The 25,620-nt window shown below is 42.2% G+C and overlaps 1 protein-coding gene across 3 annotated transcripts in view; it reads left to right on the forward strand.

The window, feature by feature from the left end:
- The window catches only part of rad18 (RAD18 E3 ubiquitin protein ligase), a 99,038-nt gene that overhangs the window by 9,626 nt on the left and 63,792 nt on the right, over window positions 1-25,620 (forward strand). For all 3 annotated transcript variants that reach the window (XR_001319692.3, XM_014132861.3, XM_014132864.3), the window contains exons 6-9: window positions 11,845-11,944; window positions 13,332-13,519; window positions 22,884-22,954; window positions 23,147-23,207. Coding sequence is in view for 2 of the 3 variants with exons in the window: in XM_014132861.3 (XP_013988336.1) it covers window positions 11,845-11,944; window positions 13,332-13,519; window positions 22,884-22,954; window positions 23,147-23,207 (420 nt within the window). In the remaining variant the exon portion in view is untranslated. The remainder of the gene's footprint in view (window positions 1-11,844; window positions 11,945-13,331; window positions 13,520-22,883; window positions 22,955-23,146; window positions 23,208-25,620) is intronic.

Genomic DNA, 25,620 nt, shown 5'->3' on the forward strand with positions numbered 1-25,620 from the left:
AGACGTGTGGGCGAGCAGTTTGCTGATGTCAATGTTGTGAACAGAGTTCCCTTTCCCTGTGGTGGTGGGGTTATGGTATGGGCAGGCATAAGCTATGGACAACAAACACAATTTTATTGATGGCAATTTGACGAGATGCTGGGGCCCATTGTCGTGCCATTCATTTGCCGCCATCACCTCATGTTTCAGCATGATAATGCACGGCCCCATGCCGCAAGGATCCGTAAACCATTCTTGGAAGCTAAACATTTCCAGTTCTTCCATGGCCTGCATACTCACCAGAAATGAGCATGTTTAGGATGCTCTGGATTGACATGTACGACAGCATGTTCCAGTTCCTGCCAATATCCAGGGACTTTGCACAGCCATTGAAGAAGAGTGGGACAGCATTCCACAATCAACAGCCTGATCAACTCTATGCGAAGAAGACGTGCTGCATGACGTAATTGGTGGTCACACCAGACACTGACTGGTTTTCTGATCCACGCCCCTACCTTTTTTTTTTTAAGGTATCTGTGACCAACCGATGCATATCTGTATTCCCATTCATGTGAAGTCCATAGATTAGGGCCTATTGAATCTATTTAAATTGACTTATTTCCTTATAAGAACTGTAACTAAGTAAAATCTTTGAAATTGTTGCATGTTGCATTTGTCGTGTCTTTGGGGGTACCATTAAACGGAAGATATGTTTATCAATTAGCTCCCTGTAATTATTATCACGCGATTAAACTGATTAATCATTTAATTGTAATTAACTAGGAGATCGGGGCACCAAGGAGAATATTCAGATTACAAAGCTATAATTTTCCTAATATAACTTTCCTGTACTATAATATTATATTCTATTATAGTATAGGTCGATTATCTTCTAGTTCAAATGGTGTATTTACCTCTAGTCCAGTCTCATTCCAAAACGTCGTAAATTGTTGTATCTGCACGAACCCAGTCTTTACTAAAATCATCCATACATCAATTGTCTTAAAATCATTTATTTACTACACTAAGTAATTAACAGAAAAACATACAAACAGTAATTATCGTCAACAAAGGATTGGCATCGGAATGTGCCCTTGTGGGCTAAACCGGCTGGTCGGCCTGTTGAACAATGGGTCATAAATGGTCAGCTGAGAAGTTTACACAGAGTTCATTAACAATTGACAATTGAAGGCTCACTCATTCGGGAACAATTGCAATCAATATATATATTTATGCTCAGTGTGTCGTTCTGATTCTTGTTGGAGAGCAGTTCTGTTGGGGAGTTTTGTCCGCGTTCTCTCTCTCTCTCTCTCTCTCTCTCGGTTAGAATGGATCTTTCAGAGCGACATTCATTAATGTCGTCATAGAATGGTTGTTTTGTTGGTCTTCCCGTTCGATGATATAATTTACTTAGCTGCAGACTAATAATTAATATCAAAGACTTGTTCTTATTCTGTCGGTATCAATAGTCTAAAAGTTAACCACGTGGTATGGTTCACTTTCAGTAGAGTACTTGGATGGTCAAACCTCTGGCCATAGAGTGTAGGCCTGGTCTGAGGAAATGTAAATCAGGGAGTGTTTTATAGTGCCCATCGAACAGGCTGGTCAAATGACGCCTGGTCCTGTATATGTCCCTGGGGCGTGCCTATGACTGAGTTAGAATTGTATTTCTGTAACCAAATCTATCACATTACATCAGTACATAGCATCTCAATGTCTTACAAAAGCTTTATCCTTATCAATACATTCCATACACCCATGAGGCAAGTCTTAAACTGAGTCTATTATATAAACAGTTTTATGGTAATATGGCTATATTGTCTCTTCTGAGTATCACAAAATGGTACCAGCGGATCAGTTCGTAGCTGGATTCTTCAATTCTATGAGTTGGAAGAATTTCCTTTGTCTCTCTATGGGCCATGTGGCCAGAGACGTTCCTGGAATTTTAGATTTTTTTCTACCCTTTACACACAGGGTGGATTGTGTGCAAAAGGGAGAGGCCAACGTCATGACATACCCCCCCCCCCCTGGTGGTTTGGATCTTGTTTATCCTGCAAGTTACAAATCAACATAAAATCATGACCACGTGATGTCCCATTGGTAGATCATCGTTGCAGTCCTCTCTGGTGGTTGAACTTGGTAGGCTCTCTGAAAGCGGAGCCGTCCACCACAAGGATGGGCAGTTGATGTCTGGTTGGTGATCGCCGTTGCGGTCTCCTCAATTGGTGTACCTTGGTAGGTTCCCTGGAAGCTGTAAAGTACCCCAGGAAGGGCCAGGGGATGTCCTGGTTGGTGATCGCCGTTGCGGTCCCCCCCTCTGGTGGTTTACCTTGGTAGTCTCTCTGACAGCGGGCATGCCGCCACAAGGATAGGCTGTGGGTGTCCGGATTTGGGGTCGCCGTTCCGGACCCGTCGTCCAGACTGGAAGATCTGGGCAGTAACTTAGGCAGATGTTAACCTCTATGGGCTAGGTGGGACGCTAGCGTGCCACCCGTGGTGCACTCCATCAACAGCAGGTGCATTTCAAGAGCGGCAAATTTGAATCCAAATAAATGTCAAAATTCAAATTTTTCAAACATACAACTATTTTACACCCTTTGAAAGATAAACATCTCCTTAATCTAACCACGTTTTACGATTTCAAAAAGGTTTTACGGCGAAAGCATAAATTTAGAGTATGTTAGGACAGTACATTTACAAGAGTTGTGTGTAATGTTTTGTCAAGTCAAAGACAGGGTCACCAAAACCATAAAACCAGCTAAAATGATGCACTAACCTTTTACAATCTCCATCAGATGACACTCCTAGGACATTATGTTAGACAATGCATGCATTTTTAGTTCTATCAAGTTCATATTTATATCCAAAAACAGCGTTTTACTATGGCATTGATGTTGAGGAAATCGTTTCCCTCCAATAACCGGCAGTCAAGTCAGCGTCACAAATTAAATAATTAAAATGAGAAAACATTGGTAAAATATTATATTGTCATTTAAAGAATTATAGATTTACATCTCTTGAACGCAATCAACTTGCCAGATTTAAAAATAACCTTACTGGGAAATCACACTTTGCAATAATCTGAGCACTGCGCCCAGAAAAATACGCGTTGCGATACAGACTAGACGTCATGTTGGGGAGATCTAAAATCGAAAATACTATGTAAATAATCCATTACCTTTGATTCTCTTCATCAGATGTCACTTCCAGGTATCACAGGTCCATAACGAATGTAGTTTTGTTCAAAAAAGCTCATCATTTATGTCCAAAAATCTCCGTCTTGTTAGCACATGATCTAAGCCAGCCGGACTTCTCGTCATGAACGAGGGGAAAAAATATATTTACGTTCGTTCAAACATGTCAAACGTTGTATAGCATAAATCATTAAGGCCTTTTTTAACCAGAACATGAATAATATTCAAGGTGGACGAATGCATACTCTTTTATAACGTATTGGAACGAGTGTACCCAACATGAACTCGCGCGCCAGGTGTCTAATGGGACATCATCGTTCCATGGCTCTTGTTCGGTCAGATCTCCCTCCAGAAGACTCAAAACACTTTGTAAAGGCTGGTGACATCTAGTGGAAGCAATAGGAAGTGCCAAAATATTCCTCAGCCCCTGTGTTTTTCAATGGGATAGGTTTAAAGTCAATACAACACATCAGGTATCCACTTCCTGTCAGAAAATGTCTCAGGGTTTTGCCTGCCAAATGAGTTCTGTTATACACAGACACCATTCAAACAGTTTTAGAAACTTTAGAGTGTTTTCTATCCATATATAATAAGTATATGCATATTCTAGTTACTGGGTAGGATTAGTAACCAGATTAAATCGGGTACATTTTTTTTATCCAGACGTGCAAATGCTGCCCCCTAGCCCTAACAGGTTAACAACGCACACACACTCATGAAATATATATAATTACATTAATTCCCCAATGAGCGGCGTTGTGGCACTAAGTGATGGTTGTATGGGGACTTTGTTTATGGCTCTATCACTTCCTAAGTGTCAAAGGAACTGAACCGAAAATGAATGAAAGCATAAACAAAACAAAAATATACAAAATATAGTTCACACAAAAAAAATCATCTAATTGGACTGTATTCTATATACGTCCAATGTTCTGGCAAAATGATTATCATGGCATTGTCTCTAATGCCATATCTAGGGTTTTCCTACTTGGTGTGTTGCTTAGGCGCTATCCTAAGTTGATAACTATATGATAAGTCTACAGCTGTAATGCACTAGTTTTGGGCAGTCTACAGGTATGACCTACGGACTTCTGGGAAGAAAACTGGTGAGTGCTGTAGAGTCAAAGGCCTAGAAATAAATGTTCAACTTTACTAAGGCTGGTATATTGCTTGGGCCCTTAAGTGGTCCTAGCATAAATCCTAATTGGATGTTCCGTTGTGCATGTGCGTTTATGCTTACACAAGCGCGCATGTCAAGGGAAGAAAACCAAGTATCCGGGCAGATTACAACTTGTTCAGAATGAGTCTGACATAGTCAGGTAATTTTCAGGTCAATGCCTGGAGGTCAGTCAGAATTGGTGTCAAGGGAGTCTGTAGTAGTTTTCTACAAGTCACTGTCTTCCACTATTGTAGTGGCGATAGGTATGAAGTCTATTTCATAGCTATGTTATCCACGGAGGAGCTAACCTCACGACGGAAGTACTCTTTAAGTATTGGACCAGTCATACGTGGCGTGATCATGGTTCATGACTTCTAATAATTTTACTCCTGAATGGAGGGTCCTATTTATTAGTGACATGTGTGTTAACCATTGGAAGAGTGCACTGGAGATTCCCCTCCACGTGTTGCACTCTGAGTGACTCCTATGTCGCTATTATCAATAGCAATTTAACTTGTGAGGTTACTAATCCTCTTACTGAGTGTAGCTGGTACTGGTACTCAAGGGGACCAGTTATCCTACCGATTTATTCTGAAATATTATCTACCGGAACACATGATTGGAGCATTTTACTAGTTGTATTGTAGTTGAACCTACGCATGGCAAAGAATAATTATTGTTGCCATTTGTTTTGGAGGTGGACAAGTCCACTGGACTTCCTTTACGACCAGTGTGGTACACCTCAGTACTATCTTAGATGTCTTCTAAGATAATCCCCGTCTAGGGGCCTGTCTGCTCCTCACTGTTCTCATAGGAGAGTTTACAACTAGATTTGATTTATGCTCTGGCGGCCTCGTACGGTGTTGTCCGTAGTCTCGACCCCCCCCCACCGGCCTCGATGAGGCTCATCATGGGTCTGGGCTACTATTCCCCCCCTTTGTGCCTCGGGACCCCCCCACCAGCGGGTGGTGTTGGTGTCCGATGCGCACATGAAAAGGTCGGACCCTATGTACGAGTTGACAGCGGCCGCGTTTTTATGAGAGTGGCTGTAACCTTTCAACCAAATCTCCTGGTGTTTGTGCTTCAAAACGCTCAGTGGCTGTCGAGGCATGTCAGTCACCACCGCGTCCGCGTGTGGCAACCTCTTCATTACCTGTGAACTGAGACGAGGATATCGGTCTGTGATATCGCAAAGTGTTTCACAAGTGGGAGTCATCGGGTCAGTTGCTGGACTGACGCCATTAGTGTCATTGTAAGGGGTGACAGTCCCCAACAAAGCGGAAGGTGTATCATCGGAAGCAGAGTATACTCTGCGCATCAATGTTTTTCTTGCTGGGACGGCCGCAGTGCTTGCGGAAGTGTCCAAAGGGAAAGAAAAGTTCATCTCAACTACCGTATTACATGACTGCAAGGAGGAGGGAAGTTGCTTATTCACAGAGACAGCTGGCTCGAAATCATGAAAAGAATGGTCAATCAGATTGGCTGATGGAATGTGTCGAGATATCGTACTATCTCCGTGGATCGGATTTTGTACCAAGAGGTTTCTAAACGTCTTTTCCTCAAGGGGTGCTTTCGACAGATACCCCTCGTGAAGGACTGCGTTGCAGCTAGCGTTAGGGGGAGACGGTGTGGTCAGTGGAGAAGGCACTGTGGCCTGTGACCATACCTGGTTGGTTTTCCAATCCATCAATGGGAGTAACCGATCCATCAAGTCTGCTCCAAGTAGCAGGGTTACAGTTTCGAGGCTGGTAACATACACAGGGTGAACGAGCGATACGTCCTGGAAGTGTAGTTTCAGCATGACTCTCAATGTGAGAGGCGAGGTAGTCTGAGTGACCCCTCGAAGTTTAGTGTCGCATCGTTCCACTTTTAACCAACGTTTAGATGGCTTCAAAGCCCTTTTGAGATCATCAAACAATGTTTGAGAGACGAGTGATATTGTCGCACCCGAATCAATTAGCGCATGACAAGCTAAGCAGTCCTCCAGGACTGTTTCCAGGTATGGCCGTTTAGATTCGTGGTTAGTGGACATATTCCCCACAAAGTGGAGTGGTCGTTCGCAACGACGTGATGTGCCCTGTCTGTTCAAGATGAAAGCAGATTGACTTTTCTGATTTTGAGTGGGCTTGGCTTTAACGAAGCGTTTGACCTTTTTCTTCGCAACTTTTGTATCAGAGTCTATAGACAGAGCCCGGGGGCTTGTTTCTTGATCAAGCGGGCCCTGGATAGGGTCTTGAATGAGAGCGGGAGAAATTTGAACTTTAACGTCCTTGCTATGGGTGTTAATTCCTGCGGACCTGGTGTCCGGTAATTCCCCGTCTAGTCCTTGTGACTTATCTTTTACCCTTTTCTCAAATTGTTCTCGCTTAAGTAAGCTGAACGAAGCCTATGATAGAAAGCTTGTGGGTGTTCGTTCCGAGCTTGTTTGACGGTGTTAGCCAGTGAGCTATCGTGTTTGCGAGTCGCAGAACCACTGAATTCTAATTTCAAAGCTGTGGCAAGTTTAGCATAGTCATTTAGCACGTGTTGCTGTTGTAGACGAATGAACCTCGTCACGTGTCTATTCGACGTTCGCTTCAACAGGTAAACCCTGTCAGAACCCGTAGCGTTCGGGTAGCCACCCAACGCGTCCGCTATGTCAGCTAGGAACGTCTCAGTATCGTTTGGCTGACCTGGAACGGGGTCAAAGGTGGGGAAATTCTTGACGAGTTTGTCAAGGTATTCTGCGCCAAGCGGGCGGAGAAGGTTGGCTTCATCCTGTGGAGAAATTGGGGCCGAAAGGCCAAGAGAAGAAGCCAAGCCTTGTTGTTGTTGGCCAAGAGGCGCCATATTACTCAGTGCCGAAGGGCCAAGAGGAGAAGACTGAGGGACACATGAGGGAGGCAAGGTCTGAAACCTATTGTCTTCACTCCTGTGAGTACAGGGCTCCGGTTGCTTGGATGGGAAGTCGCGCTGTAGAGCGTGACCATTCTGGATTTCCTCCAGATGGTACCTAAGGGTGGAATTCTGCTGCATTGCAGAGTCCACTTGAGCGCTTAGAGTACTGATTTTGGACACGTGAGTGTCACACCTGCTCCTTTCGGTCTCAAACTTATCTGTCATGGTTTGCAAATAGAGGTCTTGAGTACGGAGCGAGAGATTCAGTGATGAGATTTCCTCTGCTTGCTTAGAAATCAATATTTCCAACCTCATCACCTGAGTTCTCTCATCATTCATTTGGTCAGCGACTTCAATAAGTTCTGCTGATTTATCATCCAACTTTGTCATTGTGTTTTAACTGATCGTCTTTGGTCTGCAGCGCTTTGAGGAGCACCGTGTTATTTTGAGTAACATTCAACAAAACAGCATGCATGTTGTCAAGTTGAGCGCTCCTGTTTGTAGATAACTCTTCAGATTTATCTAGTTTGGCGTGGACATCATCGTATTTAGTTTTGGCTAAATCGAGTTGTTCCTGTAGCATATGATTTTGTTCCTGTAGAAAACGATTTTGTTGAAGAGCTTGTGCTTGTTCATCGTCATACGTTTTTGCAATTACATTTAATTGTTCAGTTTTCGAACGCAGTTCCATAGCTAGCAGAATTTTTCCCTTTTCTGCATTTGTGATTGGTTTCCCGGTTCTCTCCACCTGTCCCTTTATGTCTACCGTTACCTGCTCGTGCTTCAGCTGTGCACTGCGGTATTGGACAGATGGCAATCTCGGATGGCAAGACATCAGAGCTAGACTGGAGAGAACCTTTACGAGGCCTGCGCCCGATGGTTGATTTTGGAAAACATTGTCTGTTTTTCCACTAATGGCATAATTAGGGTTGTTATCGCTGCTGAGGTCAGAGATCAATCCATTTACGGGTGGAGGTTCACTAATTAGCGGGCGAGTGGGAACCAGCCCCTCTGATAGCTTGCACATTATTAGAACATTTGAAAGGAAAAAATAGTTTTTCCTAATTTTCCAAAATTTGGTTTTGGAATGTGGAAAACTGCAAAGACGATTTTAATCTATTTATAGACGTTAATGAACCATCAGTACTGTACAGTACTGTGGAAGTTGGACGGGAATGAATTTGCAAAAGCAAATTGAATTAATCAATGCCAATGATTAGTCCTACCTGGGTAGGCTATCTGGGTATTAAACTTGAATTACCTGAGAGGTTGCTTCCTCCAGGTTAATATGCAAAGTTTAAGTTGTCTCATTTAATTGGAAGAACCTAGAAAGGTATGTTTGACAATTTAACTAAACAAATTGAATGAGACGATAATCCATACAATCTCCATTGATTGGATATCATAAGTGTAAACCGTAGTTCAAATGTTGGGACCCTTCACCACTAGGGTACGCACCTCCCTGGGGCTGAACGTCCGTAAAGGGGTTTTACTGACTGTGCACTGCTAAAGCAGATTTGACTGATTAATCTATTTATGATATATCAAACCTGTATAGGCTATCTGGGAATTAACTTTCAATTAACCTGAGAGCATTGCTTCATCTAAGTTAAGTTTGGAAAAAGTTAATCATGTCTCATTGTAGACGCCCAATCAATTTTGGATATTATTTGAAAGATCCACTTGAAAAGGTAAATCTGGCAATTTCATTTGTTAGTTAAATTGAATGAGACGTGCTCCACGTTTGAATTTCCCCTAGAGATGTACTGGCAATTCTTCACCACCAGGGTGCAGAATGCTGAAATTTAAACGGAAGTACAAAGGTCGGACTTCCGTCGCGCTAGCGGAGAAATTTTAAACGTGTTACGGTGGAGGGTAAAATGTTCCCTCTCTGTTAGCTTACCCGTAATGCTAAGCTATTGCTACTTGGTTCAGGAGTATCCTTCCAAGCACCAAAATAGGATCCTTTCACTTATGGAAAGGGTGGGTTTTCTAGTGACGTCTCACCTTAACCCCATTCAGCATATTCTGCTAGCGTTTATGTTGACCGGAGCGACACGGTACTTAACTACAAATACGCATACGGTCTGCCCACACTGTCTTAGTGCGGTAGGCAAATTATTCGGCTCGGTTCCCGGACAGTTAACTTCTAATTTCTAACCTTACTCTAGAAGTTAATATTTACCGACAGAAATAGTACCGTTTGGCCTAACGGACTAAATCTGGAATTTAAATCCTCACTGCTATCGACATAAGACCGGAGCTACTCTAAATAGCTTCTCTCAATGGAAAATGCACAATCACTTTGTTTACATAGCAGGCTGTTTGTACAATTCTGTTTGCACAATTGATATATAGAATTTCACAGCAAAGTCCAATTCTATCTTAGATTCCTCGCACGGGGGCTCCAATATGTATTATCAAATTGAACCAACGTGCGTTTTAGTTTGAGTCCTCACACGGGGGCACCAATATGTCGTGTCTTTGGGGGTACCATTAAACGGAAGATATGTTTATCAATTAGCTCCCTGTAATTATTATCACGCGATTAAACTGATTAATCATTTAATTGTAATTAACTAGGAGATCGGGGCACCAAGGAGAATATTCAGATTACAAAGCTATAATTTTCCTAATATAACTTTCCTGTACTATAATATTATATTCTATTATAGTATAGGTCGATTATCTTCTAGTTCAAATGGTGTATTTACCTCTAGTCCAGTCTCATTCCAAAACGTCGTAAATTGTTGTATCTGCACGAACCCAGTCTTTACTAAAATCATCCATACATCAATTGTCTTAAAATCATTTATTTACTACACTAAGTAATTAACAGAAAAACATACAAACAGTAATTATCGTCAACAAAGGATTGGCATCGGAATGTGCCCTTGTGGGCTAAACCGGCTGGTCGGCCTGTTGAACAATGGGTCATAAATGGTCAGCTGAGAAGTTTACACAGAGTTCATTAACAATTGACAATTGAAGGCTCACTCATTCGGGAACAATTGCAATCAATATATATATTTATGCTCAGTGTGTCGTTCTGATTCTTGTTGGAGAGTAGTTCTGTTGGGGAGTTTTGTCCGCGTTCTCTCTCTCTCTCTGGCTCGGGTAGAATGGATCTTTCAGAGCGACATTCATTAATGTCGTCATAGAATGGTTGTTTCGTTGGTCTTCCCGTTCGATGATATAATTTACTTAGCTGCAGACTAATAATTAATATCAAAGACTTGTTCTTATTCTGTCGGTATCAATAGTCTAAAAGTTAACCACGTGGTATGGTTCACTTTCAGTAGAGTACTTGGATGGTCAAACCTCTGGCCATAGAGTGTAGGCCTGGTCTGAGGAAATGTAAATCAGGGAGTGTTTTATAGTGCCCATCGAACAGGCTGGTCAAATGACGCCTGGTCCTGTATATGTCCCTGGGGCGTGCCTATGACTGAGTTAGATTTGGTTACAGAAATACAATTCTATCACATTACATCAGTACATAGCATCTCAATGTCTTACAAAAGCTTTATCCTTATCAATACATTCCATACACCCATGAGGCAAGTCTTAAACTGAGTCTATTATATAAACAGTTTTATGGTAATATGGCTATATTGTCTCTTCTGAGTATCACAAAATGGTACCAGCGGATCAGTTCGTAGCTGGATTCTTCAATTCTATGAGTTGGAAGAATTTCCTTTGTCTCTCTATGGGCCATGTGGCCAGAGACGTTCCTGGAATTTTAGATTTTTTTCTACCCTTTACACACAGGGTGGATTGTGTGCAAAAGGGAGAGGCCAACGTCATGACACATTTATATTTTTGTTCAGTATAGATGCATGCCTTGCTCACCAGAATGTTATAAATCGATAGAATGAATGCATCAACAACCTAGTTGACATTGATAACTTTCTCTTTTGTTTCTCCTTCACTCGTGGAGTGAAGACGTTTTTCAATTTCCGTGCAACATTTTCAAATGACATAACTTTATTCACCGGTTTCAAGCAAATGAAAGCTGTGAAACGATCCAACATGTTTCTGACAGTATTTCAGTTCATCTTGGATGCGTATTTCATAGGGTTGAAAGTGAAATACTGTCAGCTTTTATGTCACTGAAAAAAATTGTGTGCATTCACATTTTCTCAAAAAAGAAAGAAATCATATTTTTCCGTTCCTGTTCCTGAGACAAACATTTGGTCTGTCATTTTACTGCAAGAAACACTTAATTCTGCAGGAGATAATATTATAAGGTTACATGGGAGGCCTACAGTCAGTGTCCAGACTTCAGATACTATTCTAACTATTAATGTTCCCATCTGAACTTCAACGGTGATACTATGTGAAACTGAGCCTACGCAGACCGAGAAAAACAGTAAATTGGGTAAGATGTTTACATGCCACAGTGTCCCGTCTAAGATTAGCATATCCCAGGCATCTTATTCAGGTTTCTCAAAACAGGGAATCGAGCTTATTTGGGTTATTGTAAACGGGATATGATGTTTATATGCGCCAACTTAAAAATAGAATACTTGAGCATCCCAAATAATAACGGGATATTTTGTAGTGCATGTAAACATGGTCAATGTCTCGTCTTTTCTATGTTTGTATTTGTCTCTAAGTCCTATGTCTGTTTTGCAGTGGAGTGTCCTGTGTGTTCTGTGGGCATCTCTGAACAGCTCATCAACAAGCACCTAGACACCTGTCTGACCCGAGGGGAGAAGAAGGAGAGCCTTAGGAGGTACTAGTGGACACACATCTCACAGGGGTTCAAGAGGTGGATAACTTTTTGGAAGTTTCAACTTATTTTCTACTTCCCTGAAGCAACAACACTAATGAAGTCAGAGAATAAGCTGAAACTTAAAAAAAAGGGAACTGTACCTTTAAAGAATTCTCATAACATTTTGTATTATTTATTTATTTTATTTATTTAACCTTTATTTAACTAGGCAAGTCAGTTAAGAACAAATTCTTATTTACAATGATGGCCTACCCCGGCCAAACTCTCCCCTAACCCGGACTACACTGGGCCAATTGTGCGCCGCCTTATGGGACTCCCGATCACGGCCGGTTGTGATACAGCCTGGGATCGAACCCGGGTCTGTGGTGACGCCTCTAGCACTGTGATGCAGTGCCTTAGACTGCTGCGCCACTCAAGATTAACCCTGATGTAAAGCTAGCTCTAGGTGGGGTATATTACTTATATTTGGATGTGTCTCTGTCTGTGTTGTATATCATGTTTAGATTTATGTTTGGGGAGAGAATATCCCTTCCTCTAAAGAAATTGATGTCCACAACCTGAAAATGTTCCTTTCTGCTTAAATCTAATGCAAGGTTCCACGGTATGATTAATGTAGGCTTGTGACATCTGAGGCTCCGTCAGAAACAGGCGAAGTGTGCGTGACAGCATGGAACCCTTGATGTTTGGCGGACCTTGATGTCAGAGTGATGGATTACAGAAGTTCCTATACTCTTCAACACATTTGACCTGCCACACAGCTCTGCATAGGAGCTGGAGAGTTTTGGTGATGAAAAGATGCCATGTGGGCAGAACCATATCCGGCCCTGAATCAGTCATGGACTTTCTATCTGAAAAGCAGCTTATTTGAAAGTCTAGTCTTCATTATGCTTACGTGGTAGGAGAGGGGACAGAACAGAGTGAACCGAAAAATAATTACTTGGAAAGCCCAGCTAAAACCCCAATTGATTTATTAGCCTTACAGGGAGGTCAGCGATAGGAAAGAGCTTTATACTGTACACTGCTGCCAAGTCGCCTGGCTCTAATTATATGCATCTGATCTGACAAGTGGTAGCTGAGTGACTCCCGGCTTTTAATATATATTTTTTTTACAGAGCCCCCCTCCCTCCCTGTATATCAGGCCTTAGGTTAACTATAACATTCATGTTGTCTTCCTCTGTGGTGCCCTCCCTATGATGGACTCTTATTTGGCCAGCCAGAGGTCTGAGAGCTGCAATAACAACACTTCTACACTGTAGTTCATCATGGAATAATAATAACACTGAATATCTGTCTCACTACAGAGCTCATAACTGTGTAGGCTTAATATCTAATGACCATGTTATAGTAGGTTATAAACTGATCTTCCTTATGGCTTCATGTTCTACAGCTCCCTAGGTGCTAAGAGGAGGCCGATGGGGAAGCTGGTGTACACGCTGCTGTCCATGCAGGAGCTGAAGAGGAGGCTGAAGGAGTGCCACCTCTCTGTCCAGGGTAACAAAGATCAGCTGGTCAGGAGGCACCAGGACTTTGTACACTTCTACAACGCCCAGTGTGACGCCCTGGAACCGAAATCAGGTGAGAGTGCCATTTTCACTGTGGAAGAGTAATGAAGATGGCAGGGAGTGAACCATGGATGATGGTAAAATTGTGACAGTAAATGCCAGAGCAGTTTTCTGACCACCATAAATTGACTTTCCATCATTCAAAGCCATCATCGTATAACTGCTAGAAAGCTTTAGACATTTCTGGCCATTGTCGATTCATGAAGCTGTCATTCATGATTGACATCCATTACAAAAAAAATACAGAAGAGATTTAGCGCCTTAGACTGACTGAATTAATTAAATGTTATTTTCGTGTCAAATTGGCAGTTGACAACCCATCCCTTAAGGGAGTAATTGACACATATAAACATTACAATGATTCACTGTGATGATTCAGAAAATTATTTTGGCTTTTTGTGCAGTGCGCACCGCATAAAGAAGGAAAAATAAATCAATACATAATAGTAGATAAGGTTATCCAAGCAATAATAATAATAACCTTAAGGCATTAAATAAATAAATAAGTGTGCGGACGTTTCTATCTCAGGTTGATACAGAGAGATTCTGCTTTTATTACAAGCAGGCTTGACTACTGTAATGCTCTCCTGTCTGGCCTACCCAAGAAAGCCATTGGTCAACTGCAAAACATTCAGAATACTGCAGCACAGGAACTGACCAAGACCAGACAGAGAGCACACAATTCACCATATTTTAAAAGTCTCTTCACTGGGTGCCAGTGAGTTTTAGAGTACATTTTAAGATTGTTCTATTGGTTTTTAAATCAATCCACAATTGTACATCCCAATATAAGTCAGACATGCTTTTGAGTTATGTACCCAATAGGTCCCTCGGGTCCTCTGGCACTGGCCTTTTTTGGAGAGGTAGCCTTTACTTACTATGCCCCCAGCCTCTGGAATAGCCTGCCAGAAAACCTAAGGGGGGCCGAAACTGTGGACATATTTAAAGAGATCTTAAAACACTCCTTTTTATCTTTTATTTTCCTTAGGCTCCCTTTTTAGTCTTTTGTTTATTATCTTCTTATGTTTGTAGTAAATATTCCGGTTTTTATTTGTTTTTTTTCCTGTGAAACAGATACGCAATCTGTTTCACAGGAAAAAAACGAATAAAAAACGGAATATTTATTTCCTGTGAAACAGATTGCGTTGCATTCATGTCTGAAATGTGCTATATAAATAACAATTGATTTTGATTTGAAAAATACATTCAGATAAATAAATACAGACAAATTAATTGGAAGGTGTTTAAACCCCGTTTGTCACAAAGAGAAGATACAAGTTTGAGACCGGCCTACACAAAATCTAAATACATACAGTGCATTCCGAAAATTTTCAGACCCCTTGACTTTTTCCACATTTTGTTACGCTACAGCCTTATTCTAAAATTGGTTAAATTGTTTTCCCCCTCATCAATCTGCACACAATACCCCATAATGACAAAGCAAAAATAATTTTTTAGCAATTTTTGCAAATGTATTAAAAATAAACTGAAAAATCGAATTTACGTAAGTATTCAGACCATTTACTCGGTACTTTGTTGAAGCACCTTTTGGCAGCGATTACAGCCTCAAGTCTTCTTGGGTATGACGCTACAAGCTTAGCATACCTGTGTTTGGGGAGTTTGTCCCATTCTTCTCTGCAGATCCTCTCAAGCTCTGTCAGGTTAGATGGGGAACGTCGCTGCACAGCTACTCCAGAGATGGAGAGGTTCAAGTCCGGGCTCTTGCTGGGTCACTCAAGAACATTCAGAGACTTGTCCCGAAGCCACTCCTGCATTGTCTTGGCTGTGTGCTTAGGGTTGTTGTCCTGATGGAAGGTGAACCTTCACCTCAGTCTGAGGTCCTGAGCACTTTGGAACAGGTTTTCATCAAGGATGTCTCTGTACTTTGCTCCGTTCATCTTTCCCTCAATCCTGACTAGTCTCCCAGTCCCTGCCACTGAAGAACATCCCCACAGCAGGATGCTGCCACCACGTCAAGGGGTTTGAGTACTTTCCGAATGCACTTTATATTTAAATACGTGTGTGTATATCTGGATAATCATGATATTATTAGAATAATTTCAAATGCCCATCCCTACAGTGCAGTACGGTAGAGTTCAGTATAGTTAATTACTCTAGTGTACTCCACTGTACTAGGCTTGGGCGGTATATTGTATACCGGGGTATTTGGAAATAGCTACGGGATGATTAATCAATACCGTCAATACCATTTATTTGACGTTTTTAAATAAATTAATATATTTGTAGCTACATTTTAAGTAAATACCTGCAGTCAACTTGTGCAATACGTTAGGAGATAACATCATTTTTCATTATGAAGGTTACCGGTAGTTCCGAGTCACGTGGTGTTTGTTAACAAGCACACAATGACGAGAGACCAGAGCCTTGTGAGTCACTCACTGTTGTGCAGCATGTGCCACAGGAGCGTGCTAGTTGAAGTATGGAATACACAACTAAATGTTTGCCATTACATTAACTGTCTAAAATGTGCTAAATGCTCTGCAGTTGTGCGTTTTGGTTTGTTAATTTAGTAGCTAGTTAGGTATCTAGCTAAGTGGGTAGCTTCTTCCAAAATCACCAGAGGATCCCCTCCTGGAGCAAGAGCCATGCTGTCTAATATTTGTTTTTCAGTTCTGCCCACAAATGTTCTATAAGATTGAGGTCAGGGCTTTGTGATGGCCACTCCAATACCTTGACTTTGTTGTTCTTAAGCCATTTTGGCACAACTTTGGAAGTATGCTTGGGGTCATTGTCCATTTGGAAGACCCATTTGTGACCAAGCTTTAACTTCCTTACTGATGTCTTGAGATGTTGCTTCAATATATCCATATCATTTTCCTGCCTCATGATGCCATCTATTTTGTGAAGTGCACCAGTCCCTCCTGCAGAAAAGCACCCCCACAACATGATCCTGCCACCCCCGTGCTTCATGGTTGGGATGGTGTTCTTCGGCTTACAAGACTCCCCCTTTTTCCTCCAAACATAATGATGTTCATTATGGCCAAACAGCTTTATTTTTGTTTCATCAGACCAGAGGACATTTCTCCAAAAAGTATGATCTTGTCCCCATGTGCAGTTGCAAACCATAGTCTGGCTTTTTTATGGCGGTTTTGGAGCAGTGGCTTCTTCCTTGCTGAGCGACCTTTCAGGTTATGTCGATATAGGACTCGTTTTACTGTGGATATAGATACCTTTGTACCTGTTTCCTCCAGCATCTTCACAAGGTCCTTTGTTGTTGTTCTGGGATTGAGTTGCACTTTTCGCACCAAAGTACAATCCATTCTAGGAGACAGAACGTGTCTCCTTCCTGAGCGGTATGACGGCTGCGTGGTCCCATGGTGTTTATTCTTGCGTACTATTGTTTGTACAGATGAATGTGGTACCTTCAGGCGTTTGGAAATTGCTCCCAAGGATGAACCAAACTTGTGGAGGTCTACAATTGTTTTCTGAGGTATTTGGCTGATTTCTTTTTGATTTTCCCATGATGTCAAGCAAAGAGGCACTGAGTTTGAAGGTAGGCCTTGAAATACATCCACAGGTACACCTCCAATAGACTCAAATTATGTCAATTAGCCCATCAGAAGCTTCTAAAGCCATGACATAACTTTCTGGAATTTTCCAAGCTGTTTAAAGGCACAGTCAACTTAATGTATGTAAACTTCTGACCCACTGGAATTGTGATACAGTGAATTAAAAGTGAAATAATCTGTCTGTAAACAATTGTTCGAAAAATTACTTGTCATGCACAAAGTAGATGTCCTAACCGACTTGCCAAAACTATAGTTTGTTAACAAGAAATTTGTGGAGTGGTTGAAAAACGAGTTTTAATGACTCCGACCTAAGTGTATGAAAACTTCCGACTTCAACTGTATGTGACCATTAAAATGTTGTTTGATTTAATCTCTACTCTATAGTACTGTACTGTATTGTACTGACTAGGGATTTACACCGGTAACCGGGATCCCGGGACATAAAATGACAAGACCCGGAAAATTACAAAAATATTCCCCAATGTTGCACTAGTGCAATTCCACAAAATACACATGCACAGCAGCTGATTGGAAAAAATTAAATAGCACATTATTCAAACAGATTGTCACATGGAAATCTTTAGCCTAGTGTATTTACATCACACAAAGTCGGTATAAATTCAAAGCACATTAATGATACTGCCGGACTGCACACAAGGCCCAAATGCAGTTTAGAGTTCTCATCAGAACTGGAAATGTGATCCCGGTCAGACCCAACTCCGGTGAGCTGAAGCCCGATCCCATGCCTGGTTTGACATGAAAAAAAGCTGGATTTCTAGAATCAGTGCGCTATATTTATTTAAACTGGTGTTGAGAAAAACGCGTCGGAGGTGGGCGGAAGTGGAGTGAGGAAACAAGGAAACAGCCATTGGGCCTAGACACCTTAGTTATGATCAACTGAATTATGAAAATATTTAAATAATGTAGGCTAATGCAATTTAAGGCATGTATCAAATTCTTGCTTATACTGAAACCCCCAAATTCATATCCAACTGTTATGCTAATTTAAAGCAATAGTTGTGTGTGTGCTTACCTAGATTATCATTTCAGCACTGTTTTGACTGGGACAGCGAGACGAGTGGGGGAATCGTCTAGATAAATCAATCAATGTCAGCTTTTTGTTTTCACTGAATCTCTGTTTTGGATATGTGGTAACAATTAGGCATGGGAATTGTTAGCTAAGTTGAGGTCAGTAGTAATGATTTTTATTCTAGTTTGCTCATATATTAGCTGATTACAGTGATTGAGTCTGCTTGCGCTTAACTCACGTAGTAGCCTGTCCTACTCCCGACCAAAAGCCTGTGACTTTTCAGATAATCAATCACTGTAATTTTGTTTCACTGAATCTTAATCATGGTTTCCAATTGGTAGTTACAGTCTTGTCCCATGGCTGCTACTCCCGTACAGCCTCGGGAGAGGCGAAAGTCGTGAGCCGTGCGTCCTTCGAAACACAACCCAGCCGAGCCGCACTGCTTCTTGACACAATGCCCGCTTAACCCGGAAGCCAGCGACACCAATGTGTCGGAGGAAACACCGTACACCTGGCGACTGTGTCAGGGTGCACTGCGCCCGGCCAGCCACAGAAGTCGCTAGAGTGCGATGGGTCTAGAATATCCCTGCCGGCCAAACCCTCCCCTAACCTGGATGACGGGCCAATTGTGTGCTGCCCCATGAGTCTCCCGGTCGCGGCCGGCTGCGACAGAGCTTGGAGTCGAACCAGGATCCCTAGTGGTAGCACTGCGATGCAGTTTCTTAGACCACTGTGCCACTCGGGAGGCCCGTAGTAGCCTTTATATAGCCTTATTTATAGCCTAGGCTATTGTCCTACCGTCCCAATCCTGACTCGTGTCTCGTATTGCTGCCCTTATGAGAGCTTCGGTAGAGAATGTGTGATCAATAAATAGTATGAGAGTAGATATTGTAGCAGGTTCAAGGGTGTGGGGTTTCTTCGTCACCAAGTTTAATAACCAAACACGCACAAGGAGCACAACTATAATGCAAATGGGAAGTTTATTAGGGAGTTTTGCACACTTGGGAAAAGTGGGGAATTCACCAACCATTTCACAGTCCACAATCCGGTCTCGTTGTCTGTTCCATTCTCTAGGAGTAACCCTAAAACTCGGGTCCTCAGCCAAACCGGTTCAGTACACAGTGGGGGTAATCAGACAGATATTTCTCTTTCTTCTCACACTCTTCATAACACATGCTTCCCTCTCCGTTCTCTGCCCCTTTGTGCAGGCCGCTTCCTCTTTTATCCCCAAGCACTCCCGGGTTTAACTTCTTGCGGATTAGTGGGACGCTAGCAATTTCCGGTGAAATTGCAGAGCGCCAAATTCAAATGAAATTACTATAAATATTAAACTTTCATGAAATCACAAGTGCAATACATCAAAATAAAGCTTAACTTGTTGTTAATCCAGCCGCCGTGTCAGATTTCAAAAAGGCTTTACGGCGAAAGCAAACCATGCGATTATCTGAGGACAGTGCCCAGCACACAAATGCATAACAAATCATTTTCAACCAGGGAGTTGCGACACGAAAGTCAGAAATAGCGATATAATATATGCCTTACCTTTGAAGATCTTCTTCTGTTGGCACTCCAAAAGGACCCAGTTACATTACAAATGGTCCTTTTGTTCGATAAAGTCCTGCTTTATATCCATAAAAACTCAGTTTAGCTGGCGCGCTTCAGTTAATAATCCACTCTGTTTCCCTCATTCAAAATGCATACAAAATGAATTCCAAACGTTACCAATAAACTTATCCAAACAAGTCAATCAACGTTTATAATCAAACAATAGGTACTCTAATACGCAAATAAACAATAACATGTAAGACGGAGAATCGTTATTGTCTTTACCGGAGAAAAATACCAAAGAACACGCTCTCATTCACGCGCTTGGAAACACTATAGCCAAAATGGGAGCCACCTAGAAAAACTACAGTTTCTGGCTCATTTTTCCAAAAACCAGCCTGAAACTCTTTCTAAAGACTGTTGACATCTAGTGGAAGCCCTAGGAATGGCAATCAGCACGATTTCGCCCTATTATAAAAGTGCCAGCCATTGAAATCAGTGGTAGGATGAATCTTTTTTGGGGGGGGTGGTTTGTCCTCGGGTTTTCGCCTGCCATTTCAGTTCTGTTATACTCACAGACGTTATTTTAACAGTTTTAGAAACTTTAGAGTGTTTTCTATCCAAATCAATTATATGTATATCCTAGATTCTGGGCCTGAGTAGCAGGCAGTTTACTTTGGGCACGCTTTTCATCCGGACGTGAAAATACCGCCCCCTATCCCAAAGAAGTTAATGACCCACAGGCTCACCTCGTTGGGGCATGAAGTCCATATAAGGCTCAGGGGTGGAGCAAGTGGGCTGCCAGGTATCTCCCTTCAATCACCACTCCCCTCTCTTCTCCCTGCCATCTGCCACTATGGTAATTTTTTAAAGAGTTGGTCTCCGTTAAGATACCTTCATATTTAAAACATTTCCTCTCTTCATCTGACTGTTATTCATGAGCTGATCTGCTATCTGTATAATCATCAACTCGATTTTGACAAATAGGAGATATTCTGTCATTAGTTGGAGGTTATCTAGCAAGCTTACAACGTTGGTAATTTGACTTTTGTTTGACTGCCGTTACAAAGTTTGTATCAATCGACAATGCTATAGCCTACTGAGGGTGTCGTCTGTGTGTCCTGAACGCGCGCTTTTTCGAGAGAGCCTTTGCCTACTGCTGAAATGCGCTGAATTAATTGAGGATAACTCTCAGAATTTATGAACCACCTGTTTCGCAATTCACAACAGTCATTGGCGATCAAAGTTACTCTATCATTACTTAACATCAGTCACTTGCTGTGAAATCTTTACATAGTGGTGCAGCCAAGCCGGCAAGTAGCCTAGTGTTTAGAATGTTGGCCTAGTAACCGAAAGGTTGCAAGATCGAATCTCCGAGCTGACAAGGTAAAAATCTGTCGTTCTGCCCCTGAACAAGGCAGTCATTGAAAATAAGAATTTGTTCTTAACTGACTTGCCTAGTTAAATAAAGAAAAAAAATGCGACAGTCTTATTTTGGGAGAACCCTGGCACAGTGACCATATCTTGGTTTTAAATGGGCACTTCCGATTTTTGAGGTATTTCCTGGGAATTATCCCCTATATTGAAACTTGTTCTATTTCGGCAAAATATTAATCCCTAGTACTGATCTATACTCTTCTTTATTGTACTGTACGTTACAGTACAATACCGTATAGCACTACAGTACAGTAAAAAGTAGAGTAGAGTTTAGGTCAGTACTGTTCTCGGATGCACCCCTGGATGCACCCCTGGATGCACGTTTTGGTTTTTGCCGTAGCACTACACAGCTGATTAAAATAATTCAAGCTTGATGATTATTTGAATCAGCAGTGTAGTATTTGTATTTATTATGGATCCCCATTAGCTTCTGCCAAGGCAGCATGTACTCTTCCTGGGGTCCAGCAAAATAGTGGCAGTTATACATATTAAAAACATTACAATACATTCATAACAGATTGCTCAACATATTAAGTGTGTGCCCTTAGGACTCTACTCTACTACCACTTATCTATAACACAAAATCCATGTGTGTATAGTGCGTATGTTATCGTTTGTTTGTATGCATGTGTCTATGTTTGTGTTGCTTCAAGGTCCCCGCTGTTCCATAAGGTGTATTTTTATCATTTATTTTTAAATCTAATTTTACTGCTGGCATGAGTTGCTTCATGTGGAATAGAGGTCCATGTGGTCATGGCTCTATGTAGTACTGTGTGCCTCCCATAGTCTGTTCTGGACTTGGGTGCTAGGGCAAAAACCAAAACATGCTCCCAGGGGGGGCCCCAAGTCCGAGTTTGGGAAACCCTGCAGTAGAGTACAGTGTAATTTACTGTATTGTACTGAACTGTACTGAACTCTACTCTTCTGTACTGTACTATACTCTACTGTACTGTACTGAACTGTGCTGGACTGTACTGCACTCTATTGCGCTCTACTGTGCTATACTGTGATGTCAACTTGTAAAACATAGACATCTGTGATTGTTGCACGTCATGAAGAAATACATTAAAACATGTGGTTTTATTCATTTATGAATTTGACATGTCATGGTATATCCTTGTATGTAACAATGTCACATGGATATTTGAATTTCATTTAGAAATAATTCAAGAATATTATAACCATGCCCATCCCTAGAACACACCCCATCTCTGATGAGATGTAGTGTTTCAATCAAACACCAAGGCCTGTTCTGAGCCTAGCACATGATTTGAGAATCTACTGTTATCAACACTTAAATCATTTCAGCTCTAGCGAGAATTTTTTTCTTGCCTTGGCATTTGTCATGCTTCTGTGATATCTTTAGGGTGTATATTACTTGTACATGCTATAAGAATGTCAGTAAGTGACCTTGATACATGATCATGCTAGATGTATTATGGTGTGTCCTCCTACCTCTTAGCTCTTTTCAGTTAGTAGTTGGGCATAAGATGTCGGAGGATAAAGGCTGTAAACGACACACTACTTTCTCTTTAAACTCGACGGACAGAGCATCCAGTCCAACAGCACTTGCTGAGACTATTAGATATGAAGTGGTGCTCTGAGCTATGCCTACTTCTTTCTTTGTGTGTGTTTGTGTGCAAATCACAAACAAAAGTTTGAACCACTTGATCGTTTCCTGTTTTTTGCTTTGTTTCTCTGGGAGTGCTTCATTTTCTCAGCAGTGGTCTCAGGGGCAGAGACCTTTTTAATGTGTTGAAAACAACAGTTCACATATCAAGCCATGATTGTGATCCGGAGGGTCATAAATGTCTCTTTTCATTTTCTGTCAACAGCCAAAGACATTGCCAATGAAGTGGAGGCCAACGAGAAGGCCAGGAACCAACTTCAGGGGAAAACCAAACGTGTACGTACCAATACCTGATCAAAGCATCTCTGACTTGTGCCACAGGACCCCCGGATACTTTTTATTGTTCCCAACATGACAATATGTTCAATAAAAGGCGTTGTCCTTGTAAATAACCTTGTCTAGTGTGTTCTTGAAAGGCAAATGATCACTCTACAGTACGTTTTTTTTGTTTGTCCAACTGTGTTGCAGGCCATGGACTTCTCAAAGAATCAAAGTGTGGGGAAAATCGACGAGATGCATTCAACTTACAGTAAGTCATCTCTGTGGTGCACTTCCACCATTGATCTGTTGTCAGTGGGAGTTCAGAATTGTTTTCTGAAAGCCTTTTCTCTATTGACTTCAGCACTGCGTTGTGTATTATTGTCTACATTCGACTCAGTTGACAGTGGATCCCTGTTTTGTTCCTCAGTGAATCTGAATGATTACTCCTGGTGAGGGATTGGCATGGAAATAGTTTAGTTTAGCAGCATCACTGGGCTCTGAGTGTATACTCACTCTTGTGTTTTAATTTGCACTGGTGCAAAGTATTCATGAATAGTAAACCTGGCCCTTCAGTCTTAGATACTGAAACACTGCAGTGGGTGCTAATAGTTCAGAGTGCTTAGTCATTCCAGTCCATTCCACCAGAGTGGTGCACTCACTTTAGTCCTTGTAGCAGTTTAGTAGAAAAAGCTGAGAGTTGTGAAGTGAATCAGGCCATAACCCAAGAGAAGAGGAGTGGCTCTCACATTCACAGATTGGATCAAAACAGTGGGAGTGCAACAGGGGTGCATCGTTGATCCTGCTTCATTATGTAGAGAGGCCCTCGTATGGCTAAGGACCAACTCGGGCGGAGAGAATTGCCAGGAAGACCATACGCTCCCCTGATAGCTGTGTTACTGAATATCTGAGAAGGCCTCTATCTGGAGGGGCTGTTTGAAAGTGCACCTGAGGGAGTGGAGATGTGCTGGAGATGTGCTGAAGTGATTAAGCATCAGGGACTGTCACTGCAGCAGACATTACACCATGAAGAGGAGGGAAACGTTTAGGTTTGCTGGGGTGTTTCAGTGTCTCTTTGGGGAATAACTCTGAGATGTAATAGACTTTACCCAGCAGGAGGAATCTGAGCCAGATTGTGTTTTGCTTTACCGGACAGAGGGAGAGAGAGAGTTTGTTAGTTAAAGTGCTGTGATAGCAAGCGGAGGATGAAAGGTGGGAGGAACTAGAAATAGCTTGGTGGAGCTAACTTTGAGAAAGGGGGATATTGAAATATTGATGTGACTCACAGAGGGGTGTTCTATAAATAGCTGGTGTGCTGTGATAACTGTGATCAGTCAGGCCAGGGCCGGCCCGCCCAAGTAGTATCGCGATACCACGGGGAAAACATTTGGAGTGTCCTAGAGTTCTGTTCGCCCCATCCCCCGACTCTTGTTCCCGTTTTCTTAATGTACGTGCTACACAAAACATTTTCTACTCAATATAACACCTTGAGATGTTTTTACAACTTGATTGGAGTCCACCTGTGGTAAATTCAATTGATTGGACATGATTTGGAAAGGCACACACCTGTCTATATAAGGTCCCACAGTTGACAGTGCATGTCAGAGCAAAAACCATGCCATGAGGTTGAAGGAATTGTCCGTAGAGCACCGAGACAGGATTGTGTCGAGGCACAGATCTGTGGAAGGGTACCAAAAAATGTTTGCAGCATTGAAGGTCCCCGAGAACACAGTAACCTCCATCATTCTTAAATGGAAGAAGTTTGGAACCAGCAAGACTCTTCCTAGAGCTGGCAGCCTGACCGAACTGAGCAATTGAGGGAGAAGGGCCTTGGTCAGGGAGGTGACCAAGAACCCAATGGTCACTCTGAGAGAGCTCCAGAGTTCATCTGTGGAGACGGGAGAACCTTCCAGAAAGACAACCATCTCTGCAGCGCTCCACCAATCATGCCTTTATGGTTGAGTGGCCAGACGGAAGCCACTTCTCAGTAAAAGGCACATGGCAGCCCGCTTGGTGTTTGCCAAAAGGCACCTAAAGTACTCAGACCACGAGAAAACAACAATATTCTCTGTTCTGATGAAACCAAGATTGAACTCTTTGGCCTGAATACCAAGCGTCATGTCTGAAGGAAACCTGGCACCATCCCTACGGTGAAGCATGGTGGTGGCAGCATCATGATGTGGGTATGTTTTTCAGCTGCAGGGACTGGGAGACTAGTCAGGATCAATGGAAAGATGAACGGAGCAAAGGAATCCTTGATGAAAACCTGCTGCAGAGCGCTCAGACTGGGGCGAAGGTTCACCTTCCAACAGGACAACGACCCTAAGCACACAGCCAAGACAACGCAGGAGTGGCTTCGGGACAAGTCTCGGAATGTCCTTGTGTGCTCCAGTCAGAGCCCGGACTTGAACCCGATCAAACATCTCTGGAGAGACCTGAAAATAGCAGTGAAGTGATGCTCCTCATCCAACCTGACAGAGCTTGAGAGGATCTGCAGAGAAGAATGGGATAAACTCCCCAAATGCAGGTGTGCCAAGCTTGTGGCATCATATCCAAGAAGACTCAAGGCTGTAATTGCTGCCAAATGTGCTTCAACAAAGTACTGAGTAAAGGGTCTGAATACTTTGCTTTGTCATTGTGGGGTATTGTGTGTAGATTGATGTGGGGAAAAACAATTTAATCCA

The sequence above is a fragment of the Salmo salar genome, chromosome 12, assembly GCF_965601325.2.
Source record: "Salmo salar chromosome 12, fSalSal1, whole genome shotgun sequence".
NCBI lineage: Eukaryota > Metazoa > Chordata > Actinopteri > Salmoniformes > Salmonidae > Salmo > Salmo salar.